We start from the raw sequence: 20,930 nt of genomic DNA, 5'->3' as shown, positions 1-20,930 counted from the left end.
TGCTGACACTAATGATCTGCCACACCCTTTTCAAGAGTGTGATCTTGAAAAGTTGAAAAAGCCATCAGAGAACTGACATGTGGCAAGTCATCTGGAATTGATGAAATCCCAGCAGAATTGATTAAAGCTACAAGTGTAAAGGGCGAGTTTTTTCATAAAATTATTGTAAAAATTTGGGAAACAGGACAGTGGTCATCAGATTGGAAGAAATCAATTTTCATTCCCTTACCAAGAAAAGGAGATCTGATTATTTCCTCAAATTACAGGACTATTAGCCTAATTTTTCATGCTAGCAAGAAAAGGAGATCTGAAAATTTCCTCAAATTACAGGATTATTAGCCTAATTTCTCATGCTAGAAAGCTGCTGGGGACTGAGGGGCGTTTGTTTCATTATACTGTCATGTGCTGGAGGGTTTAATCTTTTCCTCTTCATGCTGACCAGGCGTCTTGAAGAGAACCACTCTACATGTTTGTTGCCACCTAAGTGGTGTAACAGGGCTTACCATCGAGAAGGTGTGCATGAGTAGATTTTAGGAAGGTAGGCCAACTGGACTTCTCCTAAATCTTCTGAAATAGAAAGATATTGGATCCATTAGTGTTTTAGACTGAGTGTCTGATAACACACAGAATGCCTGTTCCCCTCTAAGCCCCTAAAAAAAAAAAGAATTAGTACCAATTTATAGATTTACACCCAAGGCAATGCTTAATTTAAAGTTCAAAATCTCATTTTATTTACCCTTGTATTTACAAGTATATTGTCACCATATCGAAATTTTAATTGAGAAACAGCAGTGTAATTATTTTAAAAAATTATATATTTTTTATTGTTTAACAATCCAAATCCTGTAAAGTTATATATAATTATTTTTATTAGGAAGAGATGCCAGATAAAGCATATCGAAGTGAAGTCGCACATGTGGGTAAGTAATATCAAATGTTTTAGAAATGTATTTTTAAACTTTAATTGTTTTTAGTAATGATGATGTTTTTAGTATTCTTTAAACCATGTGATATGTTTATGTTATATGTCTATATTAATAAGTATGAGACAACAAATTACTGATGCATTTAGGTGATGAAGCATATCACCTAATGAGGAGAGAAAAGTGTATGTTAACAAGAACCTTTCTCTGGAAAAGTGCTTGTTGACAGTGATGCTATCTAAGTATAGATTAGAAACTAGTAGTGGTTAACATTGTGGCTGTTGAAGACCAGCATTAAGTAAATAACGGGGGAAATCTTTTCTACTAGTGTCCACAAACCTCATTTACAAATCTCAATTGTTATTGTATGACGGGTACATGATACAACTTGAAACAATTTCCAGGTAATATAGGATATCTTCAAGTTTTTTGTTTGCCACTGGAGAATGTGCATACTATAGTAGATAGCAGCATAATTGCAAAATCATGGTGGATTTTATCAACCCTGAAAAATAACTGCCTTTTGTGCAATGAATTGCCCCAAAGTGTACAGACTATTCTTTTTTGAAGAAACTGCCATCACAGGCACTGTGTATCTGGACATGTTACAGAATTTTCTTATGCCCCAAGTGCAGGATGATAATGATGGTAACTTGATTTTCCAACAAGCTGAAGCTCCGCCATATTCCACAGAGAAGTTTGTGCATACCTGAAGACTGTTTCCTGGGAAATTGGAAGAGGATTGGAAGAGGAGGACTGATTGTATGGATTATATTCGTGGATTGAAAGAAGAGGACTGATTGTATGGTTCCTGTAATCCCCTAATATAACTCCTTTAAATTTTACTCTCTGGGAATGCACGAAGGACCAAGTGAATGTTTCGCTTATGCCAGGAACCATTATGGATGTTTTTTTTTTTTTTTTTTGTTTTGGTTTTTAGGAGCATTAGCAACTAAGGCCATATTGCTCCAGGATATGCGGTGGTCATTCCCTGACCTTTCCGCATCCTCCGTATTTGGTGGTGATGGGCTCGAACCCCGGCCTAATCAAGAAGCGTGTGCCACTCACTGCTGAACCGTTATGGAACTTAATCAACTCATTTGCAGCAATCTCCTCCATTGACATGGATTTGTTGTGGCAGATATGGGAGGAATTAAATTACAGGCAGGACAATTGCAGAGTAACTAAAGCTGCCTACATTGAAAAACTTGAATCTATCATTTATCTCCTGGACCTGGCTTCAGGTTTGTCATGTATCCTGTTTACACAACAACATTTAAGTTTTGTAAAGGATGCTTGTGAATATCCTAAATTTTTTTTTATATGGCACAAATTAGCACTGTTTGTTTGTTGTTTGGTTTTTAGGAGCATTAGCAACTAAGGCCATATTGCTCCAGGATATGCGGTGGTCATTCCCTGACCTTTCCGCATCCTCTGTATTTGGTGATGATGGGCTCGAACCCCGGTCTAATCAAGAAGCGTGTGCTATGCACTGCTGCTCCTTCCCACCTGGCTACGGAGGCACCTGCACAAACTAGCAACATTCTTTTTGATTCTGAAATTATCTGGCCTAAATCGAAGAGCAGACAGTAGCAAAACTATCATACTGCTATGTCTGCTGCCCTGTGCATGCCAACAACTGGCTTGATATTGTTGTTAAGTTGTGCACACTACCTGGTATTAATGTGACATATTTGTATAGTTTTTTGACTCGCTGGCCATTTTATAGGGTTATATATCATCATAGTTTACCATGGTGGAGTTCAACTACCATTCCAGAGATATCTATCAAAAAACAATACATGTTTGTGTCCATATAAATTTTTTTTTTTTTTTTTTCCTACTGTACGTAAAAACCATTTTCAGAGGTTGGCAACCCTACATGGAGTATAAATGGAAATTGTTATTAATGTATGTAAAATAATGAAGATGCCAAGCTTATGTATCATCAGCCTTACTATCTCCTGTTTATTTCCATCTACTGAATTTCAGAAGGGTGTCTGTATACCCCTTTAATTTACAAAAGCTGTCCAATTCTGAAGGTTACCTGATAGTTTTTCTAATAACTAATTATTCTTGGGCTGAAAGCAATTTTCTGTCTAGTCTACAACCAGAAAGGAAACTATAAATTGTGCAAAATAATAATGAAGGCTTGAGATCAGGTGCATTAAGAGCCAGTATGGGCTTTGGGACAAACAGCCTAATCAACTCCCCCCCCTTCATTTCTTATTTTCTTAACTTATGATAGTATTAAAGATTTTAGGACCTATTTGCCTTTACAGACACAAATTTGTTGCTAAATTTGCATAACAGACCTACCTTAATTGTAATCTTTGTCACTGAGGTCTGCTAGCACATTCTTCTTTTCAAAATAATCTACATCAAAATATATACACCTGCACCATCAATGAATATGCTCAAAGAAGCACTCCTAGAAGCCATTTCTTGATAAGTCTTTGAGAATGGTTGTTGGATCCACAGATTCTCAAGCTTCTTTAATGAAAAAATAATTGCCATTTGAAAATTGTAGTTTTCATCAAACATTAGTCTCTATAAATCTCAGTCTCTATAGTACATAAAAGTTTGTTCAGTCTTCAACTCTTCAATTATGTAACTATAAAGTGGTTTGCACTAATAGAATTTAACTTAAATTCACTTTGCAACTACTAAAAAAACATGCCAGAGTTTGCAACTGTATCAGTATATTTTTGGGCATTGACTCTCCTGCCATCTCCCCACAGTTTTCAGAAACTTGACTGTTTATTAAGGTGGTGCTGTGAATGTCTGGCAACACAACCTTAAGGATTATCTGCCCTTGTATCCAGAACTATCAGACAGAGCCATCAAACACTTCCAATAATCTACAATTGTGAATTGTAGATTTGGATTTTCAAATTTAATAGAAATCAAGAGGATATATACTGAGTGGCTACTTTATTAGGTATGCTGACCTAACAGCGATTTGGTTCTCCTTTAATCCCCAGAACAGCCAACATTCATATAACACAGACTTAGTGAGGAGTCAAAAGTGTGTCACAGGAGCATGCTTCCATGTTGACTTAATTGCTTCTCATAGTTGTTGCAAATTGGATTGTGGATCAGTACTCTGAAGAGCTTATTCCAACTCATTCCACAGGTGCTTCAGTTGGACAGAAGTCTGGTGAGTGAGGAGGCCACCACAGTACATTTGAATTCACTCTCATATTCTTAGAACCAGTTACGTGCAATTCTGTCCTTATGATATGGTACATTATCATGTTGGAACAATCCACTCCTTCACAGATGGATATACTGCAGCCAGGAAGGGATTAGCATTAGCATTAGCATTAGTAGAGGCATATGATGCAAGAAAGCAAGCTTATTCAGCATCAGCCAAAAAAAAAAAAAAAAAAAAAAACAACCACTACTCCCATTTCACCCCTCCGTTCGTTCGAAATACCTGTCCAGCTGAGCCTTAAATTTGTTTAGGCTATCAACTTCAACAACAAGCGATGGGAGTCTATTCCACAAACCAACTGCCTGCTGGCTAAAGGCAAATTTCCGCACATCTATCCGACATCCGTCCTTCCTCAATTTGAATTTATGCCCTCTCAGGTGATTATTCTGAGCAAGAGAAAGAATCCCATCGGCATTGAGCACGCTCAAGCCATTCAAAGCCTTATACAGCTCTATCAGATCACCTCGCCGATGCCTAGTCTCCAGGCTCTGTAATTTGCAAAACTTAAGCCTTTCTTCGTAAGAGCAACCCTTTGTTCCATTCACTAATCTTGTTGCCCTTCTCTGTACTCGTTCCAGCAGCTCTACATCCTTCTTGAAATGAGGCCTCCAGACCTGTATACAGTACTCAAGGTGTGGCCTGACCAATGCCTTATACAAGGGAATAATCACATCCCTGTCCCTGCTAGAAAAATTCCTGTATATCATTGACAAGACATCATGAGCTACTCTTGCAGCTCGTCTGCACTGCTCAGAGAACTTCATATCTGCCTGCACAATTACCCCCAGGTCCTTTTCATTCTCTACCACTGTCAGCGTAGTACCACAGAGTTGATATGTTGATCTGGGGTTACTGTTTCCCATATGTAGTACTTTACATTTGTCAATGTTAAACTTCATTTGCCACCTCTCAGCCCATCTGCTCAACCTTTCCAGATCCTGTTGCAGCAGCATAGTATCAGTAGTGTCCTTAACAACCCTGCCAACCTTTTTTATCGTCTGCAAACTTGGACATTAAGCCTGATACATCATCATCAATATCATTTATAAATACAGAAAACAACAATGGACCCAACACTGAACCCTGAGGAACTCCACTAATAACATTAGTCCACGTTGAGCAGTGTCCATTGATTACCACTCTCTGTCTTCTGCCACTCAACCATCCCTTTATCCATAGCAGCAATTTGCCTCCAATGCCACACTTCTCCAATTTGTGCAGCAGTCTTCCATGCGCAACAGTATCAAAAGCCTTTCTAAGATCCAAATATATAATATCAAAGTTATTCCCTGCATCCAGTTCTTTTGTGACTACATCATAGTATCCAATCAAATTGGTCAGACAAGACCTGCCCTTAACAAAACCATGCTGTGTCTGAGCTATAACTGAATTCTTGTCCAGATGATCCTGCAGTGCTTCTTTAACCAGTGCCTCCATTAATTTTCCTGGAACCGAAGTTAAACTAACAGGTCTATAATTACTTGTGTCAGCCTTTGATCCTCCTTTGTGAATTGGGGTTACATTTGCACATCTCCAGTCCATGGGTACCTCCCCTGAGTCCAAAGAAGCTCTCATAATTATGGCTAGGGGTTTGCTTACTTCCTTGGCTGCCTCCTTTAATATAACTCGATAGATCCCATCCACCCCGGGTGCCTTTTTTATGTTTATCCTCAACAATTTCTCCTCCACTTTCCTCTCAGTTATTAGAAAATCATCTAGCTCACTGCCAATGTTTACTTCACCTACGACATTCCCCTTCCTGAATAACTCCTCATGTGTGAATGTAGATGCAAAATACTCGTTTAGATTGTTAGCCACCTGAGCTGGATCCTCAACTGTTGAACCATCAACATCCAGTGGACCAATCTGATTCATCCCTTTCCTTCTTGAGTTTAAATAGGTAAAGAACTCTTTCCTGTTTTTCTTTGCATCCTTTGCCAAGGATTTCTCATAATCTGCCTTTGCCTGCCTAATCTCCTTTGTGACTTGGTTACAGACCAACTTATATCTATCATAGGCTTCCATGTCACCCATTAATTTGTATGTATCCCATGCATTTTTCTTCTCTGCCATATGTCTCATTAGTTCATCTGACAACCATTTAGGCCTGAACCTTGAACAATATTTCTTGGTTGGTATGTAAAGCCTGGTAGCTTCCAAGATTAGTTCCTTGAATGCTTCCCATTTTGAATTTGCTGTTGGTAACATCATCAGTTGGTCCCACTGTATAGCATTTAAATACTGTCTCAGACCATCATAGTCGCCTTTACGAAAGCAAAAACCCTTCCCTTTACCTCTGATGGTAGTTACCTCCTTGAGTAAATCCCACTTCAGCACACTGTGATCACTGCCACCCAGTGGTTCCTTTATCTGCAGATTCCTAATGCATGAAGTATCACTACTGATAATCAGATCAAGAGTATTACTCCCTCTAGTTGCCTCCTGAACATGCTGGTGTAGAAAACAATCATCCAATAAATCCACAAAAGCCTTGCTAGTGTGTGAGTGACCAACCCACAAATTCCAGTCAATATCTGGGAAATTAAAATCCCCCATTATAAGACTCTCTGATTTACTGGCCCATTCTATTTCCCTGTACAGTATCTTATTATACTCATCAGAGTCATTAGGCCTATAGCACACTCCTACTCTCAATTTTGATTTACCTATGCTTATGTCACACCAAACTGACTCGACACTGCCCTGTCCATCAATGTCGACTGGCTTCACTTCCTTGGATTTTATGTGTTTTTTAACTAATAGCATAACCCCTCCTCCCCTCCTGTCCTGTCTATCCTTTCTATACACATTGTACTCCCCAAATTCCAGTTCTGCATTCCTTATATCTGTGTGACACCACGTCTCTGATATCCCAACAATATCTGCCTTTGATGTTTTGAGCAATACCTCAAATTCATCAAATTTATTTACTAAACTCCTAGCATTGGTGTACACACAAGTATACATGCACCTGTTTCTATTCTTAGCTACCCTAACACAACCCATGTGTTTACTTGTACCACAATGACTTCCAGCAGTCTCTGAAATATCCTGCATCTTGTTTTTCAGGCTTCTGCTCATTCCAATAGAAGCAGTGCAAGAATCTCTTTCACCTCTGCCAGTGGCTACTGTTAATCCATTAGTCTTTGTCTCGCCCCAAGCTAGCAGTTTTCCGACCCACCTAACACTGCCTCAATAGCATCAGCAAATATTCTTGCACCCTTTCTATTTAAGTGTATCCCATCCCTGTAGAAGCAATCTCTCCTGTTAACAAGTACATTCCAGGCTGAAAAAAATTCTACCCCTTGAGCCTTGCACAATCTTTCCAGGGCCGAATTGATCGACAAGGCTCTCATCATATACTCCCTCCTATCGTGTCTGGGCAGAATTGCAGACACTTTCAAATTCAACCCTACTTCACGGCTTTTTTTCAACAGTGACCTGTACTTGTTAAGTAATTCCGCTGGTCTCCTACTCTTAATATCATTAGGATGTGTGATCAGAAACAGGTTGTAGATAACCTAGCATCCAAATGTAGAATAGATGTGCAGAAATTTGCCTTTAGCCAGCAGGTAGTTGATTTGTGGAACAAACTTCCATCTGTTGTTGTGGAAGTTGATAGCTTAAATAAATTAAGGAAGAACTGGAACAACCTTTGGATGACTGGATGGGTGAAATGGGAAGTTTGTTTTTTGGCTGATACTATATAAGCTTGCTTTCTTGCATTATATGCCTATGCCAATGCTAATATTGTTTTTATTTAGTGTATTTTTAATCTGGTCATGCAGAGATAATTTTGATCTCCATGTTTTTTTTTTTCATATTTGCACTCAAAAATCATTTCAGTGCAAAATATACATCACGGTCAAAGCCAGTACAAATGAAGTACATATTCCAAACTGAATTTTTGCAAACTGACTGTAACATAGTATCTTAAAGTCAATAAAGAATTTGATTGTGTGGGATCCGTGAAAGCGTGAGGCCTATTAAGAAATATGTTTTGATAGAAATATTTGGAAATTATCTTTAAAATATATTTTTTGATTAATAATCTGTTTTTTCTTTATTTTTTTAGTGGGCCTTCCAAAAAATATTGCAGAGGAATATTTGGATTTTAGATATAGGGTAATTTTACAAAATATTTTACATATTTATTAATTAATATAATACTGAAATAAATTATTTTATTGCCATTTTCCATGTTTCTGTTGGATGTCTTCATAACTAGTGTTTTATGAGAATAAAAAATATTCTTTTATGCCTTCATAACCTGTGTTTTATGAGAATAAAAAAGATTCTTGATTCTTGTTATTAACAAAAATGACAAACCTTCTCTTTGTCCCCTGCCTCCCTCTTTCCTTTTCTGTTTTGATTTCTTAAACTCATGGAAAAGCCAATATAACCTAAAAGTTTAATTATCTAAAATGTCATTTTACGTATGTACTGCCAAAGGCATTATATTTTAAGAAATTCACAATTTTCTTTTGTTGCATTTGTATGCAAAATGAATATTGTTTATGTATTGCTTAATTGTTTGCACATTAAATGCTAATTGCTGCAAGTCACCAGAGTAAGTTGCCCTATGAAACTGATATTTATTAGGCCATTCTGAACTGCTGATTGCCATTTGTGGTAGTTATGTAGTCTGAACTACCAGTGGCCACTGGTGTTTCACACTGATAACTGCGAAATGCAGAATGCTACAGGAAAATGTCAGGATAATGAAAACAAGTTAGGTAATAGTAGTAGTAGTAGTGGCATGTGATGCAAGAAAGCAAGTGTATGAGCTTATGCAGCATCAGCCAAAAAAAAAAATCACACCATTCCCTCCAAATGCCTGTCCAGTTCCTCCTTAAATTTATTCAACCTAAACTTTCACAACGACAGATGGAAGTTTGTTCCAGCAATTAACCACCCACTGGCTAAAGGCAAATTTCCGCACATCTATTCTACATCTGTCCTTTCTTAATTTGAATTTATGCCCCCTTAGGTTCGTAATCTGAACAAGTGGAAGGATCCCATCAGAATTCAGCATGCTCAACCCATTCAAGGTCTTATACACCTCAATCAGATCACTGTGCAGGTGCCTAGTCTCCAGCCACTGCAATTTGCAGAACTTAAGCCTCTTTTGGTAAGAGGATCCCGTCATTCCCCTCACCAATCTTGTTGCCCTTCTCTGTACACGCTCAAGTAAATCTACATCCTTCCTAAAATGAGGCCTCCAGACCTGCTTTCTTATATTATATGCCTATGCCAATGCTAATATTGCTTTTATTTAGTGTACTGTTAATCTGGTCATGCAGTACTCAAGGCATGGCCTGACCATTGCCTTATACAGAGGGATAATCACCTCCTTTTCCCTGCTAGCAAAATTCCTATATATTATTGACAAAACCCCATGACCTGCCCTGGCAGCCTGTCTGCATTGCTCAGAAAACTTCATATCTGCCTGCACAATTACTCCCAGGTCTTTTTCAATTTCTACCACCTTAAGTGTAGTACCACACAGTTGGTATGTTTCTCTGGGGTTCCTTCTACCCAATATGCAGTACTTTGCATTTGTCAAGGTTAAACTTCAGTTGTCACTTCTTAGCCCATCTGCCCAAATTATCTAGATCCTGTTGCAGTAGCACACTGCCATTACTGTCATTAACAACCCTGCCAACCTTTGTATCATCTGCAAACTTCGACATTAAGCCTGATATACCTTCATCAATATCATTGATAAATATACAAAACAACAGTGGACCCAACACCGAACCCTGTGGGACTCCACTAATAAAATTAGTCCATGAAGAGCAGCACCCATTCATTACCACCCTCTGTCTTCTGCTTAACCATCCTTTTATCCATTGTAGCAATTTACCCTTAATACCATTCTGCTTCAATTTGTACAATAGTCTTCCATGAGCAACAGTGTCAAAAGCTTTCCTGAAATCCAAATATATGATATCAAAATTATTTTTTGCATCCAGTTCCTTTGTAACCACATCATAATATCCTATCAAATTTGTCAGACAAGACTTTCCCTTAACAAACCCATGCTGTGTCTGAATTATTGCTGCAGTCTTGTCTAGATGATCCTGCAATGCATCTTTAACCAGTGACTCCATTATTTTACCCGGAACAGAAGTTAAACTAACTGGTCTGTAATTACTCGTGTCGCCCTTCGACCCCCTTTGTGAATTGGCGATACATTTGCACATCTCCAGTCCGTGGGAACCTCCCCTGAGTCCAAGGATGCTCTCATAATTATGGCTAAGGGTTTGCTTAGTTGCTTTGCCGCCTCCTTTAATATAACTGGATATATCCAATCCACCCCATGTGCTTTTCTTATGTTTAACTTCAACAATTTCTCCTCCACTTTGCTCTCAGTTATTACAAAATCATTAAGTATTCTGCTAAAATTTGATAACCTTCTGCCATTTTCAAACCTTAATAATTCCTCCTGTGTGAATGTAGATGCAAAATACTCATTCAGTTTGTTTGCTATCTGAGCAGGATCATCAACAGTCGAATCATTGATGTCAAGTGGACCAATCAGATTCATCCCCTTCCTTTTAGAGTTTAAATAAGTAAAGAAATCCTTGCTGTTTTTCTTAGCATCTTTTGCCAAGGTATCTCTTAATCTCCCTTTGTCTGCCTAACCTCCTTTGTGACCTGATTACAGACTAGCTTATATCTGCCATAGGCTTCTGGGTCGCTTGATAATTTATATGCATCCCATGCATTTTTCTTCCCTGTTACGAGTCTCATTAGTTCATTAGATAACCATTTAGGTCTAAACCTTGAACAATATTTCTTAATAGGTATGAAACTTTTAGTAGCATCCACGATTAATTCCTTGAATGCTTCCCACTTACAATTTACTGTTGGTAACATCGTCAGTTGATCCCACTGTACAGAATTTAAAAACTTTCTGAGACCACTGTATTCACCTTTACGGAAGCAAAAACCCTTTCCTTTACCCCTGATGGTAATTAAATCTTTAAGTAAATCCTGCATCAGTACACTGTGATCACTGCCATCTAGTGGTTCCTTTATCTGCAAATTCTTAATACACGAATGATCACTGCTGATAACCAGATCAAGAGTATTACTCTCTCTGGTTGCCTCTCGAACATGCTGCTGCCGAAAACAGTCATCCAATAAATCCACAAAAGTCTGACTAGTGTGTGAGTAACCAACCCACAAATTCCAGCCAATATCTGGGAAGTTAAAATCCCCCATTATAAGACATTCTGATTTACTGGCCCACTCTATTTCTCTGTACAATTGTTCATTGTACTCATTCAAGTCATTAGGCCTATAACACACTCCTACTCTTATTTTTGCTTTTGCAGTGCTTATGTCACACCAAACTGACTCAACAGTGCACTGTTCATCTATATCAACTGGGTGCACTTCTTTTGATTTTATGTTTTTCTTAATTAACAGCATAACACCTCCTCCCTTTCTATCCTGTCTATCCTTTCTGTACACATTGTACTCTCCAAATTCCAGTTCTGCATTCCTTATATCTGTGTGACACCACGTCTCTGCTATCCCAACAATATCCGCCTTTGATGTCTTGACCAACACTTCAAATTCATCAAATTTATTTACTATACTTCTAGCATTGGTATACATGCAAGCATACATGCTCCTATTCCTAGTTACCCTAACACATCCCATATACCCACCTATTTCAGGATGACTGCCATCTGTCCCTGAAACCCCCAACACCCTTCGCTCCAGGTCACTACTTATTTTAATAGAAGTTTTGCAAGAATCGCCTTCACCTCTGCCTACGGCTACTGTTAAACTATTAGTCCTTGTATCCCCCCAAGCTATCAGTTTTCTGACCCCCCTAACACTGCCTCGATAGCATCAGCAAATATTCTTGCACCCTTTCTATTTAAGTGTATCCCATCCCTGTAGAAGCAGTTTCTCCTGTTAACAAGTACAGACCAGGCTGAAAAAAATTCTATCCCTTGAGCCTTGCACAATCTTTCCAGGGCTGAATTGATCAACAAGGCTCTCATCATATACTCCCTCCTATCGTGTCTGGGCAGAATTTCACTTTCAAATTCAACCCTAATTCTCGGCTTTTGTTCAACTGTGACCTGTACTTGTTAAGTAATTCTGCCGGTCTCCTACTCTTAATATCATTAGTGCCAACGTGTACAACTATATCACCTTTTGTGCCCTTAAAAGATGATATCCGCTCTACAACGTCATCAACCTTTGCCCCTGGCAGACATACCCTGGTCCTGTTCCACCAATCCTTTTTACAAAGCATGTCTCCTGTTTCCCTGACAATAGAATCACCAACAACTACTAGTTCCTGTGGGACCAGTGCATTCTGCCTTGGGGGTTGCTGCTGTGTTGTGCGATGACCAAGTGCAAGCTCTGGAGTTGATGTGGGCAGCTGAGAGCTTGATGGGCCCCTCAATTTAGATCTTTCGAGGGCATCCACTCTGTCCTTCAAACTCTCATATAGGCCCATAACAACGCTGAGTTGTCGCCTGATTTCCTTACACTCCTTACATTGCGCGCACACACAAAGACATCCCCCATGGCAATATCATGTTCTGTTCCAGAGAGTTTGGCAAACATTTCACAAGTTGTACGTTTTTTTAGGCTGTGATGCGTTGGAGAATCACCCCCCTCACTTCTCCCCCGAATCACAGCACTCCTGCCACTTTGTGTCCGTTGCTTTGCTGCTCTAGTTTGGGGCATGCTATTTTAAATTAATAAGATCAATAAATTAAATTAATTAAATGTCAATACTACGCTATCTAACAGAAACAGTGAAGCGTATTACTCTATATAATTATGCGTTAGAGCTATCTAGCTACCTCAATTAAAAATTTGAATTCCCTACCACTATATACAAAAACAATGGCTGCAAGATTCGAAGAAAATAACGGTTTTACGTATATTAAGTAGTAATCCACAAAAACTCTTTATCTAAATTAAAATAAAAATAACCAGCGTAACTATAACTATAAGACTACATATTAAGTACAATATAAAATAACAATTATGTAAATAAAAAGGCAAACACTTATCGCTTTTTCGGAGCCTGTAACTCACAGCTGTAATTTTTAAAGAGAGTCAGCGCCCTCAATGTATGTATTAAAAATAACACAATACAATGTATGTATTGTGTTATTTTTGGTCTTGTTTGACTATCAAATAATATACCAGAGTGGCTAAAACTTCTCTAATGTACTCAAGAATTACACCTTCCATACTAACTTCTACATTGTACCCAAATTCCAGTTCACTGTTACTACTTGATGAAAACAGATAACAGTTAGGTGGGATTTAGTTAGCAGTACTTTTAAGGGGAGTTGTGCAGAGAGGAAATAGGTTAACCTATCAACATGAAATTTTGTACAGTGGTTCCTAAGAATATTATAAACAAGTCCTGAAATTTTGAAAAAGATAGGCACTACTATTCAAAATTTATAATGTTTCTGTAGGGGAGTTACTTTTCTAACATTATGATTTAATATTGAAAAAATTTTTGATATGATAGAAAAGATTGCCTATATCTTTTTAATACTATTTGCATAACTTTATTCCATGTAATTTGCTTTACCAATCTTAGAGTGTTTCACAGATATAATAAAAATTTGATGAAATTTTGTAGCATGGTATTATTGTTGTATATTTGCTAATAGTTTTATTTAATTATTTCATTGTTTTAGTTCAATGAATTCATCAGAAAGTTTGGTGATGGTGATTATGTAAAACTAAGAGCAAGGACAGATGACTTAGAGAGTGAAGTGGCAATCCATACTGAACGTTTAGATAATCTGTTTACGGATGTTGGTGATATAATGCAGAAACTTTTAATACTGGATGATGTTAGTTAACATTTTTTTAAATATGATAATTAAACAGAAATAAATATACAAAATTTTATTTTCAGTTCTAAAAAGAATTTAAGTTTCCAAGAAGTAGGGGAGTGACTAAAAGGAAAGATTAGAGATTATTTATTTTTTACAGAATAATAAGGTACTGTTTTATACAGGTTGGACCAAAAGTCAGGAGGCTTATTTTAAGGTTAAAAGTGCAAAGATTTAAAATAAATATTTATGTATTTAGTATACAAATAGTTTTTTTGTTTAGGTGATCTGAAAGAATCCATATCATTAACTGTAATGTAAAATTTTCAAATGCTATAGGGACTGTTCATCATTTTAAGAAAACTTTTTGGAAGTTGTGCCCACAAGAATGGCTGTTTAAGCAACCTTGCTGTATAGCCAGGCATTACTCATTTGATTATGAGCTGCCCAGTCTCAGTGCACTGGATTAAATTGATTGTGGCCCCTTTTCCAAAAATTAGGTGTAGATAATATCCATACAGTCCCAAATCACACTCCTCATCACTTTGCCAGCTGATGCTTGGACTTAGAATTTTGTTTTGACATGGAGATGTTTTAGAGAAAAATTTCTTGGACTATTTCTTTTTCTTTGGACCATAGTGGGATTTATTCATGGTTTGACAGGGCTAATATTTTCAGCAATCAGAAACCAAATAACATCATGTTATTTGAACCATGTGTTCAAAGGTGCTTCCATTTAAAACAATGTGGCTTGTAATTGAACAACCATACAGAAATACAACTGAACATATACTAATTAGAAACTATTAGCTACATGGAGAACCTAGTTTGGAATTTACTGTGCCACCTAGCAACTGAGGTTATGAACTAGGATGCATTACTTTTCAGCTTACCCTCATAATTTTCATGGAGGATTCAATCCCCCCCCTACTAATATTACTTGAAGTATTTTTTGAACGAAACATTCTTTGAGAGTATCAGTCATCAGGGTACTATCGAATGATCACCATGTTCACATGATTTAGCATGCTTTGATTTTTTTTATGTGGGGTTATAGCAACAATAGACTCTGCCATGATAAGCAAGGACTGTTGCAGACCTTAAGCATATAATTGTCACAGAATGTAAATCATTATTAGTGGACTTATTCATGTCTGTGTCTGCAAAAGTGTTATGAAAAGGCTATAATTTTGTAAACTCAAAAATAACAGTCATTTTGAATGCTTGTATTAGCATGAGTTATACTTATTTTTAAGTTACTAGCTAACCTTATTTTATTATAAACCCTTATTTTATCTGTACTAACCTTATTTCATTTGAATTTGATAATAAAATATAATTTTATTTATATTAATCTTAATTGTTCTTTATATTTATTTATTCTGTGTGCAATGTGCAAATAAATACCCTACCTAACTTTTGGCCCATCTTGTATAATCAGAAATTTCTCTCTCAGTTGTGCATTTTAATATGGTCTTTATATAAAGTAGTTAAGAAATAATTATATTATGGGATTAGTTGGTGTGAAAATCTCAGAGTGATAGAATTTTAAATTGCTGTAGTAAAGATTATACTATAAATGAATGATGGAAAATTAACAACTTTGAAGGACAATAGTGTTTGGTTTATGAACAGAAAAATTTATGCAGCTGATTTTCTGCTTTTGTTTCAATGTTTGTACTTTACTTATTTCACCAGCAGACTGGAAATTTTAAGTTCAACTGGGCCAAGTTCTTATAAACTCTGTTTCCTTTGTTTATTCATTTGTTCTTTGTCTGTTAGTGTTTTTCATTTTATTTTTCAAATTTTATTTCACAGATAAAATTTAATCTTCTTTATCTTCTCTGGCAGCTACCAGAGAAGATAAAGTAGTCTCAGAGAGAATTTAATAACTTTTCATTAGTGCTTTAAAAGCACTAATGGAAAGAATATTTTTTCAAAGTGAGGAATGCAATAGTACATCATAAAAAAAGAATATACAGTATATTTATGTTTTCTTAATTTTTAAGACAAAAATACTAAAATGAATTACTGAATTTTACAAACTAAAATTTACTTTAAGTATTTTTAGTGCTACTAATAAATACAGGGTTAAAATCAGGATTGAATATAAATATTACTTTGAAATTATAGAGACAATTAAGATCAGTTTGTATTCTGAAGATTTGGAATTTTTTTTGAGTGTTCTGGCTAGCCTTATGACATTTTGTTGGGATCTCTTTTAACTATTTGTGTATTGTACCTTGTAATTTTGTATGTCTTATATTCTGAATACAAGGGAGTAAAATCAGTTGCTAGAGTAAAGTGGACACAAATAATACTGAATACATTTAAAGAAAAAATTGACCTTGATAACAAGTAAAACTGAATGTTAGTGCTTGCTTCTTGTTGCAAGTCATGTACAGCATGCCACCCTTTAAGAATAATAATTAAATAGTATTATTATTCTTAAAGTATAATAATAATAATAATAAATAGTATAAAAAGTATAATAATAAATATTATTCTTTAAATGGAATTTAAAGCTTTTATCTTATTATATTCAAAACTACTCTTTTATTGACAAAAGTAGAATTATAATTCTTGTTTCATTTATGTTGTAGACTGTGGTGCAAGTTGAGGAGATTCAAGGTAAATTGAGGCTTATGCAATATGAACTAGATGATTTAACTAAAACAACTGCAGGATTACTCACAGATTTTGCAGCTGCCCAGAAATGGATGCAGGTAGCATGAATTTTTCTTACTTTCCTTCTTTATTTGGTGACATCTTCTTTTGTATTATAATTATTGTTAGTAATTATTAATTTAATTACATTACACTGTATTATTTTTAAAATTATAATTATTGTTATCTTACTGTTATTCATACTTTTTTAATAGCATAGATAAACTTTTATAAGTTTTAATTTTTCAATAGATGAATTTTTCAATAGCTTAGATTTGATCCTTGAATACTCTTGATCTAATTGTCAGCAGTGATTCTTCATGTATAAAGAATCTGCACATAAAGGAATCACTAGGTGGCAGTGATCACAGTGTGCTGATGTGGGATTTACTCAAAGATGTAACTACCATCAGTGGTAAAGGAAAGGGTTTTTGCTTTTGTAAAGGTGAATATGATGGTCTGAGACTGTTTTTAAATTCTATACAGTGAGATCGACTGATGATGTTACCAACAGCAAATTCTAAATGGGAATCATTCAAAGAATTAATCATGGAAGTTACTAGGCTTTTCATACCAACTAAAAAATATTGTTCAAGATTTATGCCTAAATGGATGTCAGATGAACTGATGAGACTTGTGGTAGAGAATAAAAATGCATGGGATGCATATTAATTATCAGGTGACACAGAAGCCTGTGGTAGATATTAGCTGGTCTCTAATAAAGTCACAAAGGAAGTGAGGCAGATTATGAGAAACTTTTGGCAAAACATGCAAAGAAAAACAACAAAGAGTTCTTTACTTATGTAAACTCTAGAATGAAGGAGATGAATCATATTGGTCCACTTGATATTGATGTTTGGACTACTGATGATCCTGCTCAGGTAGCTAACAAACTGAATGGGTATTTTGCATCTACATTCACACATGAGGAGTTATCCAGGGAGGAGAATGCCAGAAGTTTATCAAACTCATGCAGGAGGTATATGATTTTGTAATAACTGAGAGCAAAATGGAGGAGAAATTGTTCAAGCTAAACATAAGAAAGGTACCTGTGGTGGATGAGATCTATCCAGGTATATTAAAAGAGGTAGCAAAGGAAGTAAGTAAATGCTTAGCCATAATTATGAGGGCCTCCTTGGACTCAAGAGAGGTCCACATGGACTGGAGATGTGCAAATGTAACCCCAATTCAAAAAGGAGGATCAAAGGGCAACACAAGTAATTACAGACTTGTTAGTTTAACTTCTGTTCCAGGGAAATTAATGAAGGCACTAGTTAAGGAAGCACTGCAGGATCATCTAAACAAGACTGCAATTGTAGTTCAAATGCAGCATGAGTTTATTAAGGGGAAGTCTTGTCTGACCAATTTGATTAGATACTATGATGTGGTCAAAAAAGAACTGTATACAAAGAATAATTTTGATATCATATATTTGACAGGCTTTTGATACTGTTGCACAAATTGGAGCAGTGTGGCATTGGAGGCAAATTGATGATATGGATAAAGGGATGGCTGAGTATCAGAAGACAGAGAGTGATGATCAATGGACACTGCTCTTTGTGAACTAATGTTATTAGTGGAGTCCCCCAGGATTCAGTGTTGGGTTCATTGTTGTTTTCTGTATTTATTAATGATATTGATGATGCTATCTCAGGCTTAACGTCCAAGTTTGCAGATGATGTGAAGGTGAGCAGGGTTGATAATGACACTAATGACAGAGTGCTGCTGCAGTAGTTTCTAGAAAAGTTGATCAGATGGGCTGAGAGGTGGCTGAAGTTTAACATTGACAAATGTAAAGTACTGTATATGGGTAGCAGTAACCCCAGAGTAGCATATCAGTTGTGTGGTACTACATTGAGGATTAGAGGCAAATGAAAAAGACCTGGAAGTAATTGTGCAGTCAGACATGAAGTTTTCTGACAGTGCAGACAGGCTGCCAGAGCAGGTCATGGGGTATTGTCAATGATGTACAGGAATTTTTCTAGTAAGGATATGGAGGTGATTATCTCCTTGTGTAAGGCAATGGTCAAGCCAAATCTTGAGTACTGCATACAGGTCTGGAGGCCTCATTTTAGGAAGGATGTAAAGTTGCTAGAATGAGTACAGAGAAGGACAACGTGACTGGTGAGGGGAACAGAGGTGCCCTTACCAAGAAAAGCTTAAGTTCTGCAAATTGCAGCATCTGGAGATTAGTCACCTGCTGGTGACTCCGTAGCCAGGTGGGAAGGAGCAGCAGTGCATAGCACACGTTTCTTGATTAGACCGGGGTTCGAGCCCGTCACCACCAAATGCGGAGGATGCGGAAAGGTCAGGGAATGACCACCGCATATCCCGGAGCAATATGGCCTTAGTTGCTAATGCTCCTAAAAACCAAATAACAAACAACAAACAACAAACATAGTCACCTGCAAGGTGATCTGATTGAGGTCTATAAGGACTTGAATAGTTTGAGCATGCTCAATGCTGATGGGATTCTTTCTCTTGCTCAGATTACAAACTTGAGGGGGAATAAACTCAAGTTGAGGAAAAACAGTTGTAGAATAGATGTGTGGAAATTTGCCTCTGGCCAGTGGGTGGTTGATTGCTGGAACAAGCTTCCATCTGTCATTGTGGAAGTTGATAGCTTAAATAAATTCAAGGAAGAAGTGGACAGACATTTGGAGTGAATGGATAGAAGAATTGGGAAGGTGTTTTTTTTTTTTTTTTTTTTGGCAGATGCTATATAAGTTTGCTTCCTTGCATCATAGAGGTGGTAGATGACTTTCATCAACCGGTGAAATACCACCACTTTGCTTATTGGAGGCTTGAAGTGGTGAAACCCATGTTTAGTCTCTAGAGCAAAGTTTCCGGCAACCCCCCCCCATACTTCTCTGTCAACCCATGCACGGTACTAAGTACTATAGATTTTGATACCTTTCGTGTTTGGGGTTTTCATAAAAAAAAAAAAAAAAAAATATGCCTCTACTAATGTTAATGCTGCCTGAAATTGTTCAGGGGAACTCTCTCCCTGCGCCCACCTCCTGAGCAAACACAGACATCCACTAAGAAATAACAATAACTAGAACACAAAATAAATTTTTAGGGAACCAAAACAGTGACCACTTCATCATGGAGGTATTGGCCCTGTGAAAATTCTGAAATGCCTGTATTTCTGTCGTGGCTTACTACATTGGCAAAAATGACCATGGATGCCTGATATGTGTGATGAAAACAGATTCAACAGAAAACATATCTTAAATATGTTTAACCTGATAAACAGGAAAAATAACTCAAAGTCAATAAGTGAAATGTAAGTTTCTGTGTTGATTGGAACCAATTGACAAACCTGTTGAAATTCAGTATGTGTAACATAAATTTTATAGCTAAAATAAAAAAAGCAAGACAAAAATTAAAAAAAAAAAAATGTCACTATGCTTTCATGGGAACAGCTTATGCTTGTCAACTTAGGTATTTAATTTAATTTTATTTTTGTACTTATATGCAGGTTGCAGTTAACACCTGTTTAGAATTTGTTGGAGGTTGCAGCAATTATTATATAAGGTATAACAGTGTTTAATTTTGTTGTATCATTAGTTGATTATACCATTTCTGATTTGTTTTTTTTTCTTGTGAATAATAATAATAATGCTTTTTTTAAGTGTTTATGTAGTTTTCTGATTTTTTTTTTTTTTTATGCTTTCAATCCAGGAAATGCAAAATGAGATAAATGACTTAAAGTATGAAAAAGCTGACAAAGATGAGATGGAGTATTTACTAAGCTTGGTGAGAGATTATTTTATAAGATGTTTCAAAATTTATTTAAATTACATTATACATATTTATAATGGTGTATTTTTCTTTAATTTCTTTTATTTATGTGTTTTGGTTCATTCTTTAAATGAGAGAGAGAGAGAGAGAGAGAGAGAGCCAGCAGCAGTCTTAATACTCACAGCAGAACAGATTTAGCTTTTGGCAGTATGATTAAATTTCCAGTGCTATGGAAATTGAAGCAATGACCCTTCTTGTACAATAAATGGCAGTTTCAAACAAATGATATTGCCAGAGGCAATGTCATTTGTTCAAAAATGGTTCAATAACTGGACAGCTTATTGAGGAAAAGTTTGTTTTGTGTGAGCATTAAGACCATTGCATTAATTCTTCTTCCTCAGTGCAGAGGCCCTGCAATTCAGGTGCAAACCACCCAAACCAACAGGGATTTTTTGTGGTCTTGATGTAGTGGTTTCCCATTGCTTTCTGCACTTGTGTTTATTTTATCCACATCAGCTGATGGGTAGATTTACACAT

The 20,930-nt window shown here is 36.5% G+C and overlaps 1 protein-coding gene across 1 annotated transcript in view; it reads left to right on the top strand.

Annotated features, from left to right (window-relative positions):
- The window catches only part of LOC150089962 (uncharacterized), a 100,176-nt gene that overhangs the window by 16,715 nt on the left and 62,531 nt on the right, over window positions 1–20,930 (top strand). Inside the window, exons 4-8 of the mRNA XM_090390145.1 lie at window positions 875–920; window positions 8,216–8,265; window positions 13,839–13,997; window positions 16,583–16,705; window positions 20,334–20,408. Of these exons, the coding sequence (XP_090246271.1) occupies window positions 875–920; window positions 8,216–8,265; window positions 13,839–13,997; window positions 16,583–16,705; window positions 20,334–20,408 (453 nt within the window). The remainder of the gene's footprint in view (window positions 1–874; window positions 921–8,215; window positions 8,266–13,838; window positions 13,998–16,582; window positions 16,706–20,333; window positions 20,409–20,930) is intronic.

This window comes from Mastigoproctus giganteus, chromosome 2 (assembly GCF_048544385.1).
Source record: "Mastigoproctus giganteus isolate SK-2022 chromosome 2, ASM4854438v1, whole genome shotgun sequence".
Classification (NCBI taxonomy): domain Eukaryota; kingdom Metazoa; phylum Arthropoda; class Arachnida; order Uropygi; family Thelyphonidae; genus Mastigoproctus; species Mastigoproctus giganteus.
The sequence above is the reverse complement of the archived record's forward strand: the minus strand, read 5'-3'. Positions and strand labels throughout refer to the sequence as shown.